At 42.3% G+C, this 22,588-nt stretch overlaps 1 protein-coding gene across 1 annotated transcript; it reads left to right on the top strand.

The window, feature by feature from the left end:
• The first annotated feature begins 1,388 nt into the window (after positions 1-1,388).
• LOC310829571 (cytosolic phospholipase A2 gamma-like) lies at positions 1,389-21,699 on the top strand. Its single transcript, XM_083708208.1, has 16 exons — positions 1,389-1,624; positions 2,488-2,604; positions 4,208-4,350; positions 6,772-6,970; positions 7,732-7,840; positions 9,367-9,507; positions 11,130-11,183; positions 11,877-11,942; positions 14,721-14,849; positions 15,032-15,157; positions 15,778-15,885; positions 16,727-16,881; positions 18,179-18,353; positions 18,839-20,337; positions 20,588-20,835; positions 21,192-21,699. The coding sequence occupies exons 1-14, from the start codon at positions 1,601-1,603 to the stop codon at positions 18,994-18,996; spliced, it is 1,704 nt and encodes a 567-aa protein (XP_083564334.1). The 5' UTR covers positions 1,389-1,600; the 3' UTR covers positions 18,997-20,337; positions 20,588-20,835; positions 21,192-21,699.
• Positions 21,700-22,588: the final 889 nt, after the last annotated feature.

Below are 22,588 nucleotides of genomic sequence, written 5' to 3'. Positions count from 1 at the left end.
AGGCTAAGGGCAGGAAACATTATTCTTACTCTGATTGGGCTTTAGGATTGGGCTAAAAGCTTTCTCTGTGCAAGGCCAGCTCCTTTGGCGGGTGGATAGACTTGTCAAAGTGCCTTCTAATCAGCCCATTCTGACACTGGTGAGATTAGCTGGTGCAGCGGAAGCAGCAGACATCCATTTAATCCTGAATGCGGCAGCCAGGACCATATAACACCGGTCTTAAAGGATCTACATTGACTCGAAGCATGTTTCCAAACACAATTCAAAGTGTTGGTGCTGACCTTTAAAGCCGTAAATGGTTTTGGCCCTGCATACCCGAAGGAGTGTCTCTATCCCCATTGTTCAGTCTGGAGAGATGGCAAAAAAATCTGAATCTGCAACTGTATACAAACTTGTCTGAGAATAAGCCTCATTGCACTCCTTCCTTTGAGGCAGACACACAAAATGAATTCCTACCTCATTATATGGAATCCCAAACTTGCCACCTCTTCCTTCCTGGCAGCTGTAGCTGCTTTTCACCCTCTGAGAGAGCTTTAGAAATACGGACCTTTACTCTGCCAAAAAGTACAAAACAGATCTAACAGAAAAGCAGGATATATGAATCATATGAATATTTATATCTCCTGGCTGTGATGTGGTACAATCGATATTTAGCCATCTGCAAGCCACTGTGCTACACCTCACTCATGAATGGTAGGCTCTATTTGTAGCTCCTGGATAAGTGGTTTTCTAAGTAACACCATCATAACCTCTCTAGAGTTGCAGTTATCATTCCGTGGCTAAAACAAAATTGACTGTTTCTTTTGAGAAATAGACATGTCAAGGAGGCCCTATACAGAACTGTCAGAAAAGCTATCAGTTTGGGTCAGCAACTCCTGCTATTTCCTTCTGAAAATTGGGCTATTTCTCTCACATAGCCCACCAGGCACCTTATAAATTAGGTCTGGTCTTCAGGTGCAGTGGACAATGCTATTCCATTGAAAATTCAGAAGTAAGATTCAACTAAAGGTCCAATTTGCATTTTTACATGAAATGAGGGTGGGTATCATCTTCTCCTTTGCCCCAGGATGTAAAATGTCTTGGGTCACCCCCACCTGCCCCTGAAAAGTGATTGATATTCTATGCCACCATATTTAAGGAAAACTAATAGTTCCAAGAAAGTATGGAGGAGCTATTTTGCCCATGCTGATCTTTAAATGAGCCAACAAACTATAGCATTCCTCCCAAACACACTCAAACCAGCAAAATTGGGATAACTGCAACAGCTGATGCTTTCAATTAGTTAAATCCGTCAGCCTTGCAAATAGAAAGCCTGGAGCAGCAGCTGTAAGGCAAATATTGAAGGGATCGTATTACTTCTAAACACATACCCTCCCACTCTCCTGAGTCATTCAGTACTGGCCAGTAGCAGAGTCCGGGTAGAACTGTGGAATGCTGAATCTCGTGCAGGAAGTCAGCTTAATGTGAAGAAAAGAGGAACACCGCAGGCTCAGTGCCTGCCAGAAATTTAAAACCCTGACATTTAGAGGAAGCCCTTCGGCCACGCCGTCATTTGAGTGTAAAAGAACTGAACCGACCTTGAAGAAATAGGGAAGAGAAGATGGCAAGTAATGCAACTGGGAAGGTAAGCTATACCTCTGAGAATTAGCAGTGCACCTGTCACTGTGACAGCCATCATGGTACCCTCAAAATGTTGTTGAACTCCCATCAACCCCAGCCAGCATAGCCCATGAGCAGGGATGTGGGTAGTTGTTGTCTCTGAGTCCATTTTATTTGTTAATAGCCATCACAAATATACTGTATAGTCTGTTAGGTCTTAGCATAAGTGGTTGCCAGAACAATGTTGTTTATTGAAATTTTGTCTTCATCAGTTGGACTGCTAAAGCAAACATAGAAAAAAAATGTAGTATATTTCTCATCAACTGCCAACACCGAAAATGTTTTCTCCCTACTGTTAAAAAAAGGGAACTTTAGAAAGTCCCACATTTGTCACCCCTAACTACCAGTTGACACCTCTATACATTTCTACAGAAATTCTGTTCAAATTGTGTGGAGGGGCTGGGGAAGCTGTAGCCCCCCCCCCCCATGTTATTGGTCTATATCTCCTGTTATCCCAGACTATTGGCTATGCTGGCTAAGAGTGATGAGAGCTGGGCATACAGCAATACTGAGCGGGTATATTATAGTAGACTCAGCCAAGGGCTGGTGTGCACCTTCATTTGCTACTGTTGCCACATGGCAAAGTAGATATTTGAATGGAAGCATCTCACACCTCCCAAATAAGGAACAGTGTGGTGTGAAATAACCCAGTGTGGATATCACTATACAGAGCTGGGGAACACAGCCACAGATGTCATTGCATCAAATTAAGATACTAGCTTTCTTGGCTGAAAGTCAACACATGGTAAGTATCAAGTGCTCTGCTTTGTACGTGTTGGCATGTGACTGTAAGTGTTCTGTTGAATCTGTTTTGTATTTTTTTGGCAGGGAGAAGCTAAGGTCCGTATTTCTAAAGCACTCTCAGAGGGTGAAAAAGCAGCTACAGCTGCCAGGAAGGAAGAGGTGAAGAAAGGCCTTGGCAAGCTTGGGATTCCATATAATGAGGTAGGAATTCGTTTTGTGCGTCTGCCTCAAAGGAAGGGGTTCAATGGGGCTTATTCTCAGACAAGTTTGTATATGGTTGCAGCTTCAGACTTTTTGCAATCTCTATCTGGTATTAAACTGTAAATACATTTTATGTAAAGCATTGGATATTGGAAACACTAAATGCCATTGACTGTTACCTGCCAAATACAGTTGTACCTCCGCTTACGTATCCCTCTGGGATTCCGTTCTGCTCAATTCAAGAACACAACACGTCTTCTCCACTGCAGACACAGCTATTTTGCCTGATTAGTCGCATGAGCCAGTGTGGTGTAGTGGTTAAGAGTGGTAGTCTCGTAATCTGGGAAACCGGGTTCACGTCTCCGCTCCTCCACGTGCAGCTGCTGGGTGACCTTGGGCTAGTCACACTTCTTTGAAGTCTCTCAGCCCCACTCACCTCACAGAGTGTTTGTTGTGGGGGAGGAAGGGAAAGGAGAATGTTAAGCCACTTTGAGACTCCTTAAAGGGAGTGGAAGGTGGAATATCGAATCCAAACTCTTCTTCTTCTTCTTCTTCTTCTTCTTCTTCTTCTTCTTCTTCTTCTTCAAGACACGTGCACTATCGCCTATGTCACTTCCCTCAGTAGCAGAACACAAACTTTACGAGTACATCTACCTCACAGTTCGCAGTTGCGGTCCGTGTCATCGCCTGTTACTGTTTTACAGCATCTGGAAACTGTATACCGTATTTTTTGCACCATAACACTCACTTTTTTCCTCCTAGAAAGTAAGGGGAAATGTTTGTGCGTGTTATGGAGAAAATGCCTACAGGTGGCATGCCTACGGATTTTCCTCCTCTAAAAACTATGTGCATGTTATGGTCAGGTGCGTGTTATAGAGTGAAAAATACGGGAATTCATTATGAATCACCCTGTATTTAATTCAAAGACATCAAAGTTGATGTCAAACAATATCTAACCTACAATACCTTTCATCTGTACCACACCGACTTGCATTTATTCGTGCAAGGTTTAATGTTTTTCCATCGAACCTGCTGAGCCACAGATTTTCCAAGGGTTTTGTGTCTCCGCTATGCGAGTGTGACGGGAAAACAGTTGAATCTCTTCCACATATAATGTTCAACTGTCCCTTACATAGCATAGCCAGGACTAAATTCCTGGGTCCGGCTTTACTGCGCTTGGTTGGCAGGCCTGTTGAGTCACATGCCGCACTGCTTTTGCAGGATACAGATCCTTCTGTAACTCTGCAGGTGGCGAGATTCCTCAATGTGGTTATCTCACACACAAAAACACCAAAAAACAACATCAACAACAAAAACTAATCGGACAGTTATGATGAGAGTGCATGACGGATCTCGTCTCCAGTTCTCCTTTTTCTGTGAACCGTCCCTTGGATCTTTCCGGGCCCCAAGCTGTTATTTGTCACTGCTCAATGACCCACCCTTGCATCGTGGTGTTCCCCTTCTGTTGTTAGATGTATTGGTTTTTATGTTTCTGTGCTTTTAGGTTTGTACATATTTTATGGGCTAATAGCCGTAAATAAATAAATTTGAATTCTAACCTACAGAGGCTACCTACTGAGTATATCTGCATTCCTTCCATTAGAACCAAATCCCAAATATTGCTGTCCTGGGATCAGGTGGAGCTGTGCGGGCCATGATTGCTCTCTATGGGACACTAACGGAGCTGAAGAAATACAACCTCTTGGACTGTGTGATGTACTTGGGCGGGGTGTCAGGTTCTACCTGGTAAGTGCAGAGTGGTAGAGGGGAGAGCAAATTCAGGACTTAAGAAGGTAGAATTATTTGCCTTGCTAGCTAGTTCAGATGAAGTTAGAAGCCATCTTGGCAAGTAAGTGTTACATTTATAAATATATAAATATGCTTTGCCTCACCTTTCACAGCCCAGTGCCCTGCAGTTATTTTGAACTACAACTCCCGACAGCTCCAGCTACTCCAATAATAATAATAATAATAATAATAATAATAATAATAATAATAATAATAATAAGATAATAATAATAATAATACCTCAGCCACTCCGGACGGCTCCAAACAGAATTAAAAAGTGATAAAATATCACACATTAAAAACTTCCCTAAATAGGGCTGCCTTCAGATGTCTTCTAAAAGTCAGATAGTATTTCCTTGACATCTGATGGGAAGGCGTTCCAGAGGGTGGGCACCACTACCGAGAAGGCCCTCTGCTTTTTGGTAGCTTTTGGTAAATGATATGGTTGTTTAAGGTTTAAGAATTCCTCTCTCTCTCTCTCTCTCTCTCTCTCTCTCTCTCTCTCTCTCCTCTCTCTTTTGCATAATGCTAGAATCCAGGATCATTCAATGTGGGGAGATTCAGGATAGATAACAGGAAGTGCTTCTTAATACTGCACATAGTATGGAATTCTCTGCCACAAGGTGCAGTTGCTACCACCACTCTGAGCGGCTTTTAAACAGATTCATGGAGAATAAGTTTATTAGTAGCTTCTATTCATGATGGCTAAACACTATTTCCAGTATCAGAGGTCCAAAGTCTCTGAATAACAGTTGCCGAGGATCCAGGGTGGAGTAGGGAGTTGCTATTGCAACATGTCCTATACATGGGCTTCCTGTAGACATCTGAATGGCCAGAGTAAGAACAAGATGCTGTTCTGCGATGGCCTGGGGAGGTTTGGCAATACCAGTGTTGCAGGAAGAAGTCAACCTTACACAGTGACTGACAGAAGCTAATGTGCCAACAAGCTGGTTTTACCACATGACAACAGCGTTCTCATTACCCGGTCCTACAGATTCCTTAAAAATAAATTCCTAATGAGGGTCACATCTGAAATCCTTCCAATTTTTCCAACATAAATGTTCTATTTCATTAAAAGGTGCATTTCAGCCTTTTTACTTCTAAACCACCTCTAAATGGCTCGTGCCCAGGTAATAACACCTTAAAGAAAAGCACAACCAAGAGAGATAGACAAGTTTAGCATCCAGCAGGAACCCAGTTTATGGAGAAATAAGCTATTGAAATAGGACAGCTTTCAAACCAGAATCATCAGTTAGGAGAACTACCCAGAAGGCAATAAATCATTAGCTCATAGGATGCATACATGAAAGGAGAGGCCAGGGAGCTAAAACTGTCTTGCTTTACTTTATCTTCTTCTGTCCATCAAAAAGTCATTAACATACCATTCTTATATCTTCCCAAGTTTTAGGGAAGATCGAGGAGATACTAACTTAAACTTCCTGACCATCTGTGCCCTTGAGCTACACAATCATTCAGGGATAGATAAGCAAGAGATACAGTGATTCAGTAGTTTACACTATGTAGAAAGACAGAAAGAGAGACTGTTACAAAACGCAGGGGTACAAGAATTAAACCACACATTGATACATAATTCTATACAGTGGTACCTCGAGTTACAAACCCCTCAGGTTACAAACACTTCAGGTTACAAACTCCACTAACCTGGAAGAGTTACCTTGAGTTGAGAACTTTACCTCAGGATGAGAACAGAAATGATGTCCCAGCGGTGCAACGGCAGCAAGAGGCCCCTTTAGCGAAAGCACGCCTCTATTTAAGAACAGTTTCAGGTTAAGAACGGACCCCCAGAATGAATTCAATTCATAACTAGAGGTGCCACTGTATAGAGAATAAATGCAATTACTATGGGATAGATACATGAAGCAGCTAAAACAGAATCCTTGTGTCAAAATTTATGTATTAAATCTTACGCAGTGGCAGCCACTGACAGAAGATAATGTGCCAACAAGCTGGTTTTACCATGTGACATCAGCGTTCTCATGGCCCAGTCATATGAATACATTCAGTGCTGGATTTATGTATAAGCTAAATAAGCTATAACTTAGGGCCCCACTCTCTTGGGGGGTCCCAAAAAAATTAAAGGAAAAAAATTACAATTACTTTGATAAAATACATATTTTGGTTTGTGCAAATGGCTTTAGATACCTATTAGGTCCATAAATTACCATATAGCATAAATTCAACACAAAAAACAGTGACAATTTGTTGTTGACAAAGGACAGCTGGACATATAAAGGGCCCCATTACCTTCAGTAGCTTAGCTCCTCATCAAACCTGAATCCGGCCCTGAATACACTCCAAATGACTAGCACAGAAATCCTTCGCATGTTTTCCAATGTAAATGTTCTGCTTCATTAAAAGGTGCATTTCAGCTCTCTACAAACATGAAGACTGGGCAGAAAAAATAGAAGCCTTAGAAAAAAGTCAGTGTGACACCCTTGTCAAAGGCCAGTGGGAATTTCAGAAGGCAATGAAAGCTGTGATTGGGGCTGCGGAAGATGAATGTTACTCTTTGACTGATTTCTGGTCCTATTTCCTTGTGCATAAACTGCTAAACGAGGTGAGTGGAGAACTGTAACACACACACACACACACACACACACACACACACACACACACACACGTGTTCTTCTACAAGGGTGGGAAATCACATTTCCATCGCCACATACCAAAGATGGGCAGGACCAGGGCTGTCTTAAGCATATGCAAAGATCCGCCCGGCGCCCCCAGGTCCCTAGTCCCAGGTGTGCAGGAGGGCAGAGCCGGTCGGTTGCCTCAGCATCTTGCTGGCTCTGTCGCCCCCGAACTTGCGGTGCAGAGCCGCCCGCAGCAGAAGAACCCCCTGTGGCATTCCAACTGATGGGTGGGCTCTTCCCCGGACTCAACTCTCGGGCCCCAGACTCTCGGCCTGGCGCCCCTGAGAGCCTGGTGCCTGGGTGCCCTACACCCCTAGTGCCTATGGGTAAGAAGGCCCTGGGCAAGACCAAAGCCAAAACTAGGTGAAGCAACAGATATGAGAGGCTCCATTACAGTTCAGGGTCACATCCCAGTATGGCAAAAGCACTTGGGCGGGGCTGTTGAGGGGTGTGGCCTGTAGAAAGACCAGGTGCCTAGGAAGGACTGAAGGGATATGTGTATATGTTATTATTAGTAGTATTAGTATATTATTTCACCCATGTGGGTAGAAGTGCTTTGAGGCTGTGTTATACATAGCATTCTTGGAAGACCAGGGTTGAAGCTACCTTTAAGGAGGGCCAAGAGTAGTTTGGAAGCCATTTAGGTATCAAATTAATTTAATTTAACCAAATGCCTCCATTTCAGCTTGATGAGTCTGAACTACCTGTGCACAGGGGAGCTTGTGAGAATGGGAAAAATCCTTACCCGATCTATAATGCTGTGGACAAGCAAACCTATGAGCAACAACATGCAGGTAATTATATCTATTCAGACATACATATTGTGTCTAAGAACATCAAAACAGGCAGGTGGCCATTTGTTGGAGGTGATAGCAGTCGCGCCCTGCATTGAGCAGGGGCTTGAACAAGATGACCTCCAAACTCCCATTCAGCTCTGTTTCTGTAACTAAGTTTTGCAAAGGAAGAGAAAACTGGTGAATGGAATCCAGGCATGCAATTAATTAATTAATTTTAATTAACATCCAGCCCACTTCCAGTGTTTGGGGCAGACAAGAATATTTCCCTCACAGTGTTAAAATCCCCAGAGTTTTCTGGGAAGAGGGACTGAATATTAAACCACTCTGAGAATTGTAGCTCTGTGAAGAGAATGGAGGTCTCTTAAATCTCAGCACCATTGACAATCTATAGTTCCCATGATTCTTGGGGGAAGCCATGACTTTTAAAAGTGGTATGATACTGCTTTAAATGTATAGTGCAGATAAGGCCATTACTATCTACTCAACAGGGGGCGCGGGTGGCGCTGTGGGTAAAACCTCAGTGCCTAGGACTTGCTGATCGTATGGTTGGTAGTTCGAATCCCCGTGGCGGGGTGAGCTCCAGTCTTTCAGTCCCAGCTCCTGCCCACCTAGCAGTTCGAAAGCACTCTTAAGTGCAAGTAGATAAATAGGGACCGCTTTATAGCGGGAAGGTAAACGGCGTTTCCGTGTGCTGCGCTGGTGCAGGCTCACCGGAGCAGCTTTGTCACGCTGGCCACGTGACCCGGAAGTGTCTTTGGACGGTGCCGGCTCACAGCCTCTAGAGCAAGATGAGCATGCAACCCTAGAGTCGGACACGACTGGCCTATATGGGCAGGGGTACCTTTACCTTTACCTTTTTATCTACTCAACACCCAAATATTGGATCTGCAAATACAGTGGTATCTTGGGTTAAGTACTTAATTCGTTCCGGAGGTCTGTTCTTAACCTGAAGCACCACTTTAGCTAATGGGTCTTCCTGCTGCTGCCGCGCCACCGGAGCATGATTTCTGTTCTTATCCTGAAGCAAAGTTCTTAACCTGAAGCACTATTTCTGGATTAGCAGAGTCTGTAACCTGAAGCGTATGTAACCCGAGGTACCACTGTAGCCAGATGTATCAGGACAGAAAACAGTTTTACTTAATTGCTGAGTGTTAAAATGGCTAATGCTGAAACCCTCACTCGGATTCCCCAGGAGCAAGGAATGTTCACTGATTTCAACAGGTTTTACTTCTGAGTAGATATGGTTGGAATTATGCTGTAAGCTGTCATTCTGCCTCTTCATGATGTAAATGTTAAAGTAGCACATCTCTTCCTATTTCACTATTTAGATGTGAGAAGTCTTTACTCACCACCCTGAGGGAAGTTACTAATCTTACTGAAATTTGTTTCAACTTCTTTCAAAATCCCAACAGATGTTTCTCTTGTTGCTGTAAGGGAGATGTTGGTGGCAGGTTCGCTCATATTTCCCCTGGGCATCCAGCCCTTCTCATATCTTTCCCTCCAATCTTTTGTTTGTTTTCCAGGCACCTGGTTTGAATTCACCCCACACGAAGCTGGGGTTCCTGGCCTGGGAGCATATGTAGATATGAAGCACTTTGGGAGCATATTTGAAAATGGGCAACTGACTGAAGAAAAGAAGAAAAGAGATATCTGCTATTTGCAAGGTACCCGACCTCCCTCAGCATCTTAAGAGCATGCCATTCCCTGAATGCCAAAGTCCAAGGAAAGTAACAGATTCTGTGTTCTTGTGGCCAATGAATAGGAATGTAGAGGAGGCTCCTGAATGTCTAGATCAAACAAATAAGCTATGTACCAGCCACTCCTTCGTCAGATGTGTGTGAGAACTACAGATGGAGTATGAATCTTGAAATATATTTGGAGTCTAGTGTTGATTTCATGCTCTTTATTTCAGCTCATGTCAAACAGGGACTGAGTCTTCCCAAAAATCTCTGCCTATATAGACATTATTTACACAATGGGTTCTGTGTGATTGGCTGATCCAACTCCCCTCCTGAAGCCTGATTGGGCTGCTGCAGGCCAATCAGGTTGCTGATTCACTTCCTCCTGGAGCCGGATTGGGTGGCTCCTGCAGACCAATCAAGATGCTGCCTTCTAGGATCCTACTTGCCTATTGTTCTAGGATCCAAGCTCAGTACATAACAAATCTGTTCAGTTCTCCTGCTAATGTGAACCTAACAAATTTGTACCTCATGAAACAAAACACCTCTCCTTTGGAATTGGCCCCTTTCCAATTTTTGTGACACAGTTCCCCAACTAAACAATGCATACAAAAGTACATGCACTAATGAAATGTGAACACAAGCATATGCTTAGTAGACAAAATTGTGTTTAAAAATTGGGTATGGTAGGACAAATGTGCATGAGAATGCATACAAATATTCTTGCAAACCCCCTTTTTTAAAAAAAATAAAAATAAACATTTATTAAGAGACCAGAAGCCTTCTTATTGGGCATTATGACAATAAACATCCCAAAAGAAAGCAAAAGAGTATTTCTATATGCAACAACAGCTGGTAGAGTGTTAATTGCCAAATATTGGAAAGGGGATTCAATACCAACTAAGGAAGAGTGGCAAATGAAATTGTGTAAATATGTAGATCTAGCCAAAATGACAGAAGCAATAAGAAATCACTCAAATGTAAGGTTTAGAAAAAGAATGGGATTGTTTTAAAAATTAACTGTGTAAACATGGTTCCCAAATTAAAACTCGGATGTGCCTAGATTAAATTTCACGAAATAAATAGATAGCTGGATAAGATATCCTACATAAAGAGAAGGTTGAAAGAATACTAGAACACAGTACAAAGGAAAATGAAATAAAGAGAGATGATGAAGCTGTAAAGAGGTAGGGGGAAGTCAAATATTGTATTATGGAAATGAACAAGTTTAGAAGAGTAAATGCACATAAATGAAGAAGAAAAGATGATGTATATCTGTAAATTTAAAAATGCAACAACAGCAGCAGCAGCAACAACAACAGCAACTGCAAAAATGGGCAAACCGAGCTTAACATTGGAAAAATGGGAAATTTTGAGAAAACAAATTTAGCAGATTTGTCTATCCCTAGTGAGGATGGGTTACAGCAGAAAGCCCTGGTGCTAACAACCCATACAAAAATGGGCTCTTTGTCTGTGATTACATTCATAACCTTCCCTTTCTGTGCTGATATTATGTCATAAAAAAATAAAATATTAACTTTGTCGTTACTTTTACTGCCACCAGGTGAAGCATATGATTGTTAATGCGACAGCTTTCTTATTTTTAGGTTTATGGGGAAGTGCCCTTGGAAGTGAACAAGAACTCTATAGGACTATAATAGGTATTGCTCTTTTATCTTCTTTTTTAAATACTGTATGGGGTGTGCATGGGCTCTGTGTGCACTCTGAATTATAAAGTGGATTGAGGTTTGGGTTTTTTGGAAGGTTTCCTGCATGAAAACCTGTGGGTGCATCTGCATACAATTTTGCAGGTTTAATTCACTCTGGAGGTGAGCTGGTGCCTGCATATTTCGTTCACTTTGGCCAAAGAAGAAGAAGGGGACACTAGCCCTTTGCAGTGATTCAAAGCTTCACTTAGTATTAGAACTGGTGAATGCAGTATCTTTAAACCTGTATCTTGTCTCTAGGACAAACAAAGTCTCTAGGTGAACAAAGGCTGACAAGTGATTATGGTATTGTTGAAAGGAGACACCATATTTTGTAAAAATGAAAATCAAAAATTCGAAGTCTGAACAATGTATTGGTTGTCCCCTCCCTTTTTGCAACCTGAATATTGCCAGCTATTTTACTACTTGTTGCATTTGGGAAAGATGGTTTTTCATACTGTTCAGAGGCAGTTTGGCTCTGTATACCAGTTGTTGAGAACCATGAGCGGGGAGTGTGCTCTTGCAAGCAGATATCCCAAGCCAACATTTAGACATTAGGTTAGTTGGCCGATGTGAGAACAGGATGCTGGATCAGAAGACCCTTTGACTCTTCTCATTGTGTGTGAACATGCACATTTCTTTTTCAAGATTCTTTGCTGAATTATCTAAAACAAAAGAGATCAGGAGACTCTTCCTCAGCTTCAACAAACTTAGGTAAGATGTTGCAACCAACATTAATATCCTGGTCTCCCTTCTAATTGGATTTGATTTCAAGTTCAGTTGTGTGTGTTAATGTCTATAACTCATAGTGTTGCAATTTTCCTGGTTTTTGTTTGTGCTTTTCTCATGTGTGTGCTTGCGTAAGACTGTGTTGCTATCCACCCATATGCAGAGAGTGTTACAGGGTGCACAAGTACTAAGGTAAAGGTAAGGACGCGGGTGGCACTGTGGTCTAAACCACTGAGCCTCTTGGGTTTGCTGATCCGAAGGTCGGTGGTTCTAATTCTCATGACGGGGTGAGCTCCCATTTCTCTGTCCTAGCTCCAGCTCCCAGTTCAAAAGCATGCCAGTGCAGGTAGATAAATAGGTACTGCAGGAAGGTAAGCAGCCTTTCCGTGTGCTCTGGATTATGTCACGGTGTTCTGTTGCACCAGAAGCAGTCTAGTCATGCTGGCCACATGACCTGGAAAGCTGTCTGTGGACAAATGTTGGCTCCCTTGGCCTAAAAGTGAGATGAGTGCTGCAATCCCATAGTTGCCTTTGACTGGCTTTAACTGTCCAGATGTCCTTTACCTTTACGAGTACTACATTAGTGATGTCTAAATTCCCTGACAGAGGACAAGGATCCTGAGATCATTATTAGTATAGCCAAATTCTGTGCATTTGCCATTAAACTTAGGGAACAAGCTGTGCTATCACAATGATTAAGGCCTTAAATGATAATTTTAGGTTATATGTTAGCGACTAAGTTTTAATTTCTATATTTTTTAACTGTTGCTATATCTGTAGTGTTCCTGTTATACCTAATTGCAAATTCAAATGTATTCCTATCGTGTTTTATATCTTCCTTGATATTGTATGTGGGCTGGAACTGGTCTGTGACCGAAATAATAAATTCAATTCACTACATTAGTGTCTATTCCATCACGGATGAAACAAAAGAATGGCAAAGCTTGTGGTGCCCCCAGGGCATTTTTTGGGGAGGAAAAACAGGCAGAAAGGGCAAGATCAGTTTTGCCCACCTGAAATAAATTGTTGAAATACCCTACCAAAGTGATGGGAAACCTGTGGCTGTTTTGATGTTATTAGGCCTTCAATTCCCACCAGCCCCAGATAGCACGGCCAGTGACAAGGGATGATGCGAGTTGTAGCACAATAATATCTGGAGGGTACCATGTTGATCACTAGAATATGTGCCTAAGGGTTTCAACAGGCTGAGTTCAATATTTCTCAGGTTGAATTCAGTTATTGCCATCATCAGCCTCCAAACTTGGTGAAGTATTGCTGGCACAACTGTGAAGCATTTCCCATGCCCCTCCACCTAACCATGGGATCAGAAAAGGTCTAATGTTCAAGAAATATATTCCTGACTAAACATCAGGAAGAACTTTCTGATGGTAAAAGCTGTTTGATGTTCAAATGGACTCCCTCAGGAAGTGGTGGACTCTCCTTCATTGGAGGTATTAAGCAGAGATTGAATGGCCATCTGCCATGGATGCTTTAGCTGCGATTCCTGCATGGACTACCATATATAGGTTGAATGATATGGCCCTTGGGGTCCCTTCCAACTCTACAATTCTATGATTCTATAGAAGTATTTTGTATTGTATGAGTATTCTTCTGCTTTATGGTACAGTCCTATACATGTCTGCTCATAAGTAAATCACACTAATTTTGATGGGCTCTACATACATACATGGGATGCGGGTGGTGCTGTGGGTTAAACCACAGAGTCTAGGACTTGTTGATCAAAAGGTCGGTGGTTCAAAACCCCGCAGTGGGGTGCGCTCCCATTGCTCGGTTCCTGCTCCTGCCAACCTAGCAGTTCGAAAGTACGTCAAAGTGCAAGTAGATAAATAGGTACTGTTCCGGCGGGAAGGTAAACAGCATTTCCCTGTGCTGCTCTGGTTCACCAGAAGTGGCTTAGTCATGCTGGCCACATGACCCAGAAGCTGTACGCCGGCTCCCTCAGCCAGTAAAGCGAGATGAGCGCCGCAGCCCCAGAGTCAGTCATGGCTGGACCTAATGGTCAGGGATCCCTTTACCTTTACATACATACATAATTTTATTTGTATGCCACTTTTCCAAAGTATAAACCATGCACAAGGTAGCTTACAACATGAAAAAGGTGTGTGAGTGGCACCCTTTCCACAATGCACAACCACCCCATGTGAAGCAATAGTATGTTTTCAGCTAACAGCATGAATCAAGCAGTACACAAATAGATTTTAGTCTAGAATGTCCCACTTCCTCCCAACGTCTAGCTATACTATTTGTTGTTTGTGCCCTTAGGCCTTACTTAAAGTCTGTTTTGGGGTGCAATCAATGAGTGGTTTTCTTCTAGATCAGGCATCCCCAAACTTGGCCCTCCAGGTGTTTTGGGACTACAACTCCCGTCATCAGTAGCTAACAGGACCAGTGGTCAGGGATGATGGGAATTGTAGTCCCAAAACACCTGGAGGGCCAAGTTTGGGGATGCCTGTTCTAGACACAGAAGTTGAGAGGAGGTGGAGGAGGAGTAACTTTACCAGCAGGTGGCAGCAGAGAGGCTTCAGTGGGCATTGTTAAACCAGATCTAAATCAGATGCCAAAATAATTTAGTCAGTCTTAGAATCATAGAATATTAGAGTTGGAAGAGACCACTAAGAGACTATGCACCTAGACTTGGAGGTAGAGTGGAGTTGCATATGCTGTTCTGCCTCGAGCAGCAATATGTCTTAAGCCAGGCCTGAGTATTTGCAATTCTCTTTTGTATGCTCTTTTATTGCCAAGATCAAGATGACCAGAAACTTAAGACACTCTATGAGGGTTATCAGTCCATTCTAGAGCTTCACCTCTGTGAAACATCAGATGGAAGGACAGCAGATAAGCATTTTGACCACCTCCACAACATTTTGAAAAGTAAGTGAACGTCAGAAAAAATCCCAAATATTGCTGCAAATTAAGATGAGTTTGTTTAATATATTATATTTGTTATGCCTGATAAAGCTTTGGTGAAGTAAAAGTCTTTCATGTACCCTTAACTATTGCTCATTTTTCTTTTCCTGTTTTAACACTCCATGTCATTTTGTCTGCAAAAATAGACCACAGTTCCAGCAGAAGCGATGAATTGCTTAGAGAGATCTGCAAGACCTGGTTTTCTGCTAATGCGGAAACAAGAAAGAAAGACTGTATGAGACTCTGTCAAGCACTGGACCTGGATTTTGGAGGCAAGTGTAATAGCAACCATACGTTGCCTTTGAGCAGCTGTTCTTCCCGAAAGTCTCCTCAAAGATATCTGAGTTTGGTAGTACAATGTAATCTGGAGGAGTGTCTCTCTTTATTCTTCATCTTTTTATGCCCAAGTGTTAGACCTCTTCCTTCCCCATTTTTTCTTCTTTTCAAACTTATCCACAATAACAGTGCATGTCATGGGGTTCAAAAAAATCTTCTACTTTTTGGACCTTGGAAATCCATTTTACCACTAAAGAGTTGTAATGAGTGAAAAGATTTGCAATGGAGAGAACTGAACGTGGTGCCCTCCATAAGTTTTTAGATTCCAGTTGTTGTTAGCCTGAGCCAGGATGGCTAATGGTCAGGGCATGATGGGAGTTGTGGTCCATAACATCTGGAGGGCACTATGTTGGCTATCCCTGCTATAGAACCAAATGATCTGGGGAGCTCTAATCTCAGACAGACTCTGGGATGACAACTTGACTGTTTTAAGATAGATTCATTCCATGTTCAGTCAACCAGTCAGTCATTTTATTTGGATACTGCCTTTCCAAATTAAAAAAATGGTGAAATTATTTTTTTCCCATTCCTGACTCTGAATATTATTCCCTTTTAGGTTTTGCCAGTGATTCCCTCCGTGTTTTACATGATGTGGTGAGAAAGACGTATTTATGCCTTTTGAACTGGACATGGGGAAGCACTAATAACTTCCTGTACCACTGCTGTAAGCATATGTTGCATTGATATTATTATTTTATTTATATATATATGGATACCACTGTTCTGAATATCATGTTCTTGGGCTGCAGCAAAATCTCTCTCTCCCCCCACCCAAATATGGCTACCCAGGAAGATACAGCTTGTGGTAACATATAGCTGCTTCCTGGAGCATTTCCTGATAATATTCCTTCCTTCCTTCCTTCCTTCCTTCCTTCCTTCCTTCCTTCCTTCCTATTATAGGATCAGTAACTAGGTACTTAACTATAATTATCTGAACCAGCCAAGGCCTTGACACTTACATGTAGTACAGCCCACCAGCCACTTATTCACACCTACCACTTTTTGCCTGAATTCCCAGAGTTGTGAGCCCATAGCTTCATGAATGTCATGGAATAACCTGGTTATGATGCAGAGTGTGATATCTGTATCATAGATAAAAAGAGCTCATTGCACACATTGCTCATGGCCTTCAAGGAAACCGCAGGCAAAGGGTTATGGTTTGAGAAGTTGCCCACTCATTGCATCTGCGTAGGAGGTACCTTTACTATAGATGAGTGGTCTTGATTTGGGATGCCGATGGCAGGTTAGTAGGACTTGTGCACTTGGCTCAGCTCTCAAATCCTTTACATGGGCTCAATCCACTTACACCTTTCATCAGCCTGTAGACATTTCTGATGCAGAAATATGACAAACTGAAGACTGGGGTGGGATGAGGGACTGAAATTGACAGATTTGCCCATATATAAGCAGTAGTAGTAGTAGTAACTTAATAACTACCTAGGCAGCAGGTTGATATTGATTCCAAAAGCTTTGTATCGATGCTCTGTTTCACTTCATATGTCTAGCGGATGTTGAATGTCCTGACTTGACAAGCAAACAGGTTGTCTCTCTGATTGATGCTGGCCTGGCGATAAATGCTGCTTACCCATCCGTACTTCAGTCTGAGAGGAAAGTGAAGTTGATCCTATCCTTTGACTTCAGTGCCGGAGATCCTTTTCTGGTAAATTCATTTAATTTACAGGGGCAATCAAACATGGCTAAAATTCTGGTCAAAGGATAATTCTGTTAGGATTCATTAAAAAATATTACATAAGCTTTGGTATCCATGTTTTAGGTTTAAATAAAATAAATTTAGATAGGAGAGTGGGATGCTGGTAGTCATCTTCAAATATCTGAAGGGCTGTTACATGGAAGATGGAGGAAGCTTGTATGCTACTGCTCCAGAGGTAGGACTTGAACTATTGGATTCAAATTACATGAAAAAGATTCCAACAAAACATTAGGCATAACTTTATCATGGTAAGAGCCATTCCACAGTAGAATGGACTACTTCAGAAGATGGACTCCCCTTCATTGGAAGCTTTTAAACAGAGGTTGGATGGCTGTCTGTCAGGGGTTCTTTAGCTGCTGTGCCTGTATTGCAGGAGCTTAGACCTCATAACCATTGGGGATCTCTTCCATCTCTTCAATTCTTTGATTCTAATATGTTGTTATCTAAAACTCCCTTCTGAAGATTCCTTACCAGTATCTACCATGGCATTACTCCTTTTCACGCCACTCTGTGATATCAGAAGTGCCCTCCCATCAGATGTCAATGAGATATAGGTAAAGGTAAAGGGACCCCTGACCATTAGGTCTAGTCGTGACTGACTCTGGGGTTGCGGCGCTCATCTCGCTTTATTGGATGAGGGAGCCGGTGTACAGCTTCCAGGTCATGTGGCCAGTATGACTAAGCCACTTCTGGCGAACCAGAGCAGCGCACGGAAATGCCGTTTACCTTCCTGCCGGAGTGGTACCTATTTATCTACTTGCACTTTGACATGCTTTTGAACTGCTAGGTTGGCAGGAGCAGGGACCAAGCAACGGAAGCTCACCCCGTTGCGGGGATTTGAACCACCGACCTTCTGATCAGCAAGTCCTAGGCTCTATGGTTTAACCCACAGCACCACCCATGACCCTTCAAGGAGATATAGAACTGCACAATTTTAGAAGACATCTGAAGGCAGCCCTGTACAGGGATGTTTTTAATGTTTGAAATTTCATTACATTTTTATATGTGCTGGAAGCCACCCAGAGTGGCTGTGGAAACCCAGCCAGATGGGTGGGGTAAAAGTGCCCTGGGACTTCCTAAAGCAGCTTAGGAGGGAGTCTAACTGTATCACTTCCCATGTCATGATGGTAATGTCTGAAGGGTCCCTATTGCTATCCAGGAAGTAGCTATGAGTATTCTTTTCAGTCAGCTGCTATTTACCCAAGTGGATATGGCAATTAACTACAGACTTCCTCCTTCGGTTCAGACCATTAAGAAAGCCATTAAATACTGTGAGGAACATGGAATCCCATTTCCCAAGATAGATGAGAAAGAGCTGCAGGACACGGATGATTTGAAGGATTGCTATATTTTCAGAGGAGATGCAGAATGTGTCCCAACTGTCATGCACTGTCCACTGTTCAACAAAGTCAACTCTTCAGGTAATGTGTGGATGAGATCCATTTGGTAAGTGTGCAGTTGATCAGATAGTGGAGTTAAAAAATTACCAAGACAAAATAATTTGATACATCATTTTACTTCTAGTGCTGAATTCCTTCCTTATGCTTAAACTGAACCAATCTCCCTGTAGTTCTTACTTCCTTTTGCTAGCAAGGTTTTTACAGTTCCAACATTTGAATTTCCCATACCATCTTCCTTTCTCCAGATTCATACAACTCTTTGACCCACCAAGCAGATTTAATTTTATTTGGCTCAGCAAAACTCCAATTTTTATTAGTGATGATGGGGAGCAAATTCAGAATTAGAATATGAACACTTCCTAGGATCACTGGAAAAAGAAGTCTTTCATCCTCTTTTTCAGTAGGACGGATGAGTCATGCTCAGTGTTGTAATTTTTCCCTACAGTTAATGGAATGTATTTTCAATTCCTTATAATTCATTAATACACAGCAACTCTCATTTTCAGATAAAATTCATAAATACAGAGAACAGTTTTCTACATTCAAGATGAGCTATTCAAAGGAGGAGATTGAAAAGTTGCTCACTGCAGCAAAGCAAAATGTAGCAAATGTTCATGAAAAGATATTGGAAGAGATCAAGAATGTTGTAGGTCCTCCTTCATAAAGAGCTTAAGTAAAGTTTTTTCCTCTTCAACATTTGCTTGACAACTAAGTTCACATAACAAGGATTTTTCCTCTGCTAGAGTTCTAACTTTTGTCAGCATCATTGTTATTATCGGCTCAATTTGTATCTGCTTTTCTAAAAGTATCTGATCAGTATATATATTACTGATCAATAAAAACATAGAATATATCAATGGCCTCATTTGGACACAATGCTGAAGTTTGACTTGAAATTAAATTAAAAACGTTGGGATTTATTGCAGTTATGAGGGGACCCAATAATGAACTAACTTCAGTTTATTATTTCTGAAACTACAAACTATGGTTAGTACCTATATAGTGGTACCTCTGGTTATGAACTTAATCCATTCCGGAGGTCCATTTGTAACCAGAAACCACTCGTAACATGAGGTATGCTTCCGCTAATGGCGCCTCCCGCTACTGCCACGCCGCTGAAGTGTGATTTCCACTCACATCCTGGGGGAAAGTTCACAACAAGGGGCATCTACTTCCAAGTTAGCGGAGTGCGTAACCCAAAGAATTTGTAAGGGGGGTGGTTCGCAACATGAGGTACCACTGTAGTTCAGCGGAAGAAAATCTCAAATTGCCATTTATGATCCATCTGTGGTCAGGGAATGGAAATCAATCAAATAAAATTGGCATCCATAGTTGTCTTTAAGTCCTCAAATGATGTGTAATGTGTAACCTTTTAAAAATTGTTTTGATGTACAGTATCCTTTCATTTCATGTGATATAAGTTACATGAGTTACATAGTTACATGAAATAGTGACTGTGAGATGAGTAAATGAGTAAATGAGTAACTGAACCGCAGTGAGATGGAAACACAGACTGTGATGAATACAGGTCGGAACGAAAATTACTGCCTTCTTACATCTCTAGTTGGCAATGAAGGACTGGCAGTAGTAGACAGATACATTTGGACCAAAGGCTATACCTGAGTCTCACTCAGATATATAATATCACATGTGCTCTATTCAAACTTTACTCATGTGTAGGGCTTTGCTGTGTTGAAGGAGAAGCAGGACCATGCTTTTAGCCTTGCCTTTACATCAGTACTGCAAGAACCATGTGCAGTGTGTGGTTGAGCTTTCTCTGTGATGTGTGAATACCTGCTCATGACTCCCACATGACTGGGAGACCTGCACAACTGGTTGCCCTGATTGGGGGGAATATTCATGTGCAGATCCTTGCACATGGAAGTTTAAGCTGCTGATAACTACAAATAGCAAGCTTTTATTGCAGAAGGGGATAGTCATGTCATGGAGGAGGCTAAAAGTGTGGCCTTGCTCCTCCATCAATGTGGCAAATTCTACACAGGAAGTAGAAGACACTTCCGGGTCACGTGGCCAGCGTGACAAGCTGCATCTGGTGAGCCAGCGCAGCACACGGAAACGCCGTTTACCTTCCCACTAGTAAGCGGTCCCTATTTATCTACTTGCACCCGGGGGTGCTTTCGAACTGCTAGGTTGGCAGGCGCTGGGACTGAGCAACGGGAGCGCACCCCGCCGCGGGGATTCGAACCACCGACCTGACAATCGGCAAGTCCTAGGCTCTGAGGTTTTACCTACAGCGCCACCCGTGTCCCTTTAATAAGAACTTTGCTATTCATGTATACCACGACATACCCTCACCTCCCCCCATGAACTCAGGCTATCCATTGCCATTCAAAAGTTAAGGACAAAGTTTGCAAGCAAATATGCTCCTCATAACTCAAACATGCACCCATCCAGCATGTGACCAAGTTAGACAAAGAAGACTTGTGGTTACAGATTTTTTTCTTTTTTCTTGTCACACTCTTAATTAAGCACCAGTACTATAGCAAAAAGGGACGCGGGTGGCGCTGTGGGTAAAAGCCTCAGCGCCTAGGGCTTGCCGATCGAAAGGTCGGCGGTTCGAATCCCTGCAGCGGGGTGCGCTCCCGCTGCTCGGTCCCAGCGCCTGCCAACCTAGCAGTTCGAAAGCAACCCCGGGTGCAAGTAGATAAATAGGGACCGCTTACTGGTGGGAAGGTAAACGGCGTTTCCGTGTGCTTTGTCACGCTGGCCACGTGACCCGGAAGTGTCTCCGGACAGCGCTGGCCCCCGGCCTCTTGAGTGAGATGGGTGCACCAACCCCAGAGCCTGTCAAGACTGGCCCGTACGGGCAGGTGTACCTTTACCTTTACCTTACTATAGCAAAAAACAAGCATTTTAAAACAAATTTGCTGAACGTTTAATGGGGAAAGAAAGAGCAAAAAATGTGAAGAATCTTAGTTACGTTGTGGAACATATCAACATCAATTCATCCACAAACAAATGACATTCTGATTAAGTAAAGAAGAAAATAAAGTTCTTTGATGCACAAGTTTAACACTATCAAACACAGAACACATTTGCCCCACCCTACATGAATGCACAGAATCTTTCCTCAGAGCAATGCATTGTGGAGCAAGAAACTGCAGACATGTTGCAATCCTTTTGTCAACGTTCCCAAACAACTCCCTCTGTTTCCCCATTTGCACACAAGCCTACTCCCATCAGAGCAGGGCATACCTCCTAACCTCTGCAGCCCAAGCATGTGGATGGAATTTTGGAGCAGCAGTTATTTGTTCATTATTTCATGAAATTCATATACCACTTGATTGAAAAAGAAAATACCTCAAAGTTGTTTACAAAATAAAACATAAAACCATATTTAAAGCAATTTACTTCCATGAGAATGTGTGATGATTGCATCTGTATATATTTGGCATGTAACTTCAAGTCAGAATTTAAATAGCTGCATTGGTATGTTCAGAATTCAGAAGGGTGTTTTAAAAAAAGAAGTCCTGCCCAAGAATTGATCGGGGATGTGTGGCCTGGGCAAGTTCAATTATAAACTTATAGGAGTCAGATTTCTCAAAGCAATACTAACCTAATTTCTATTGATTTCAATGGGACTAGATTGTGGGCGGCCAAACTGAAGTTGCTGGACTCCCATCATCCCTGACCATTTCTGGCTGGGGTTGATGGGAATTGGAGTCCAGAAACATCTGGAAGTCCAGGCTCCTCACACCTACACAATAAACAGATATTCTGGCTCTAATGTATTCAAGTCTAATGTATTCTCCTGATCCATCCCATTATTTCTGGTCAACCATACTTAAGACCTTGCAGAAAATCACTCTTTTATGGTACACAGATTTGGCTGATGTTCTCTTTGTTTCCTTTTAAACAGTGAATAGTAGTTTATATTATTTTATCGGGTATTTAAATTGTGGATTTTAATATCTGACTGTTGTTTTTTATGATGTTTGCACCAACTACTACTTCTAAACTCCATTGTTCTTTTGATTATCTGCTTTTATTATGATAAATTGTATTACAGAGAGAAACACAAGCACACACATATTTAGTGTGTTTCTAGTGTAGGTTACCTTAGGAAAGCTTTTGAAGAGTAGCATCCAAGAGTCTGAGATAAATATGCATATCATGGCTTCATGTAATGTGTTTTGCTAAGCACCTATCTCAGAGGTGTTTCTGCATAGACCAGGGGTGGCCAATAAGGTGCCCTCCATCGTCCCTGATCATTGGCCAGTCTGGCTGAGGGCTAA

Source organism: Podarcis gaigeae, assembly GCF_964106915.1.
Source record: "Podarcis gaigeae genome assembly, chromosome: 13".
NCBI classification, from domain to species: Eukaryota; Metazoa; Chordata; class Lepidosauria; order Squamata; family Lacertidae; genus Podarcis; species Podarcis gaigeae.
This window is presented reverse-complemented; position numbering and strand designations above follow the sequence as displayed.

Excerpts from the sequence above, each read along its gene's own strand:
- LOC310829571 (XM_083708208.1), top strand. The coding sequence starts at position 1,601 with ATGGCAAGTAATGCAACTGGGAAG. Across the intron at positions 2,605-4,207 it reads TTGGGATTCCATATAATGAG|AACCAAATCCCAAATATTGC; the intron begins GTAGGAATTCGT and ends TCCTTCCATTAG. Across the intron at positions 15,158-15,777 it reads ACTGGACCTGGATTTTGGAG|GTTTTGCCAGTGATTCCCTC; the intron begins GCAAGTGTAATA and ends ATTCCCTTTTAG.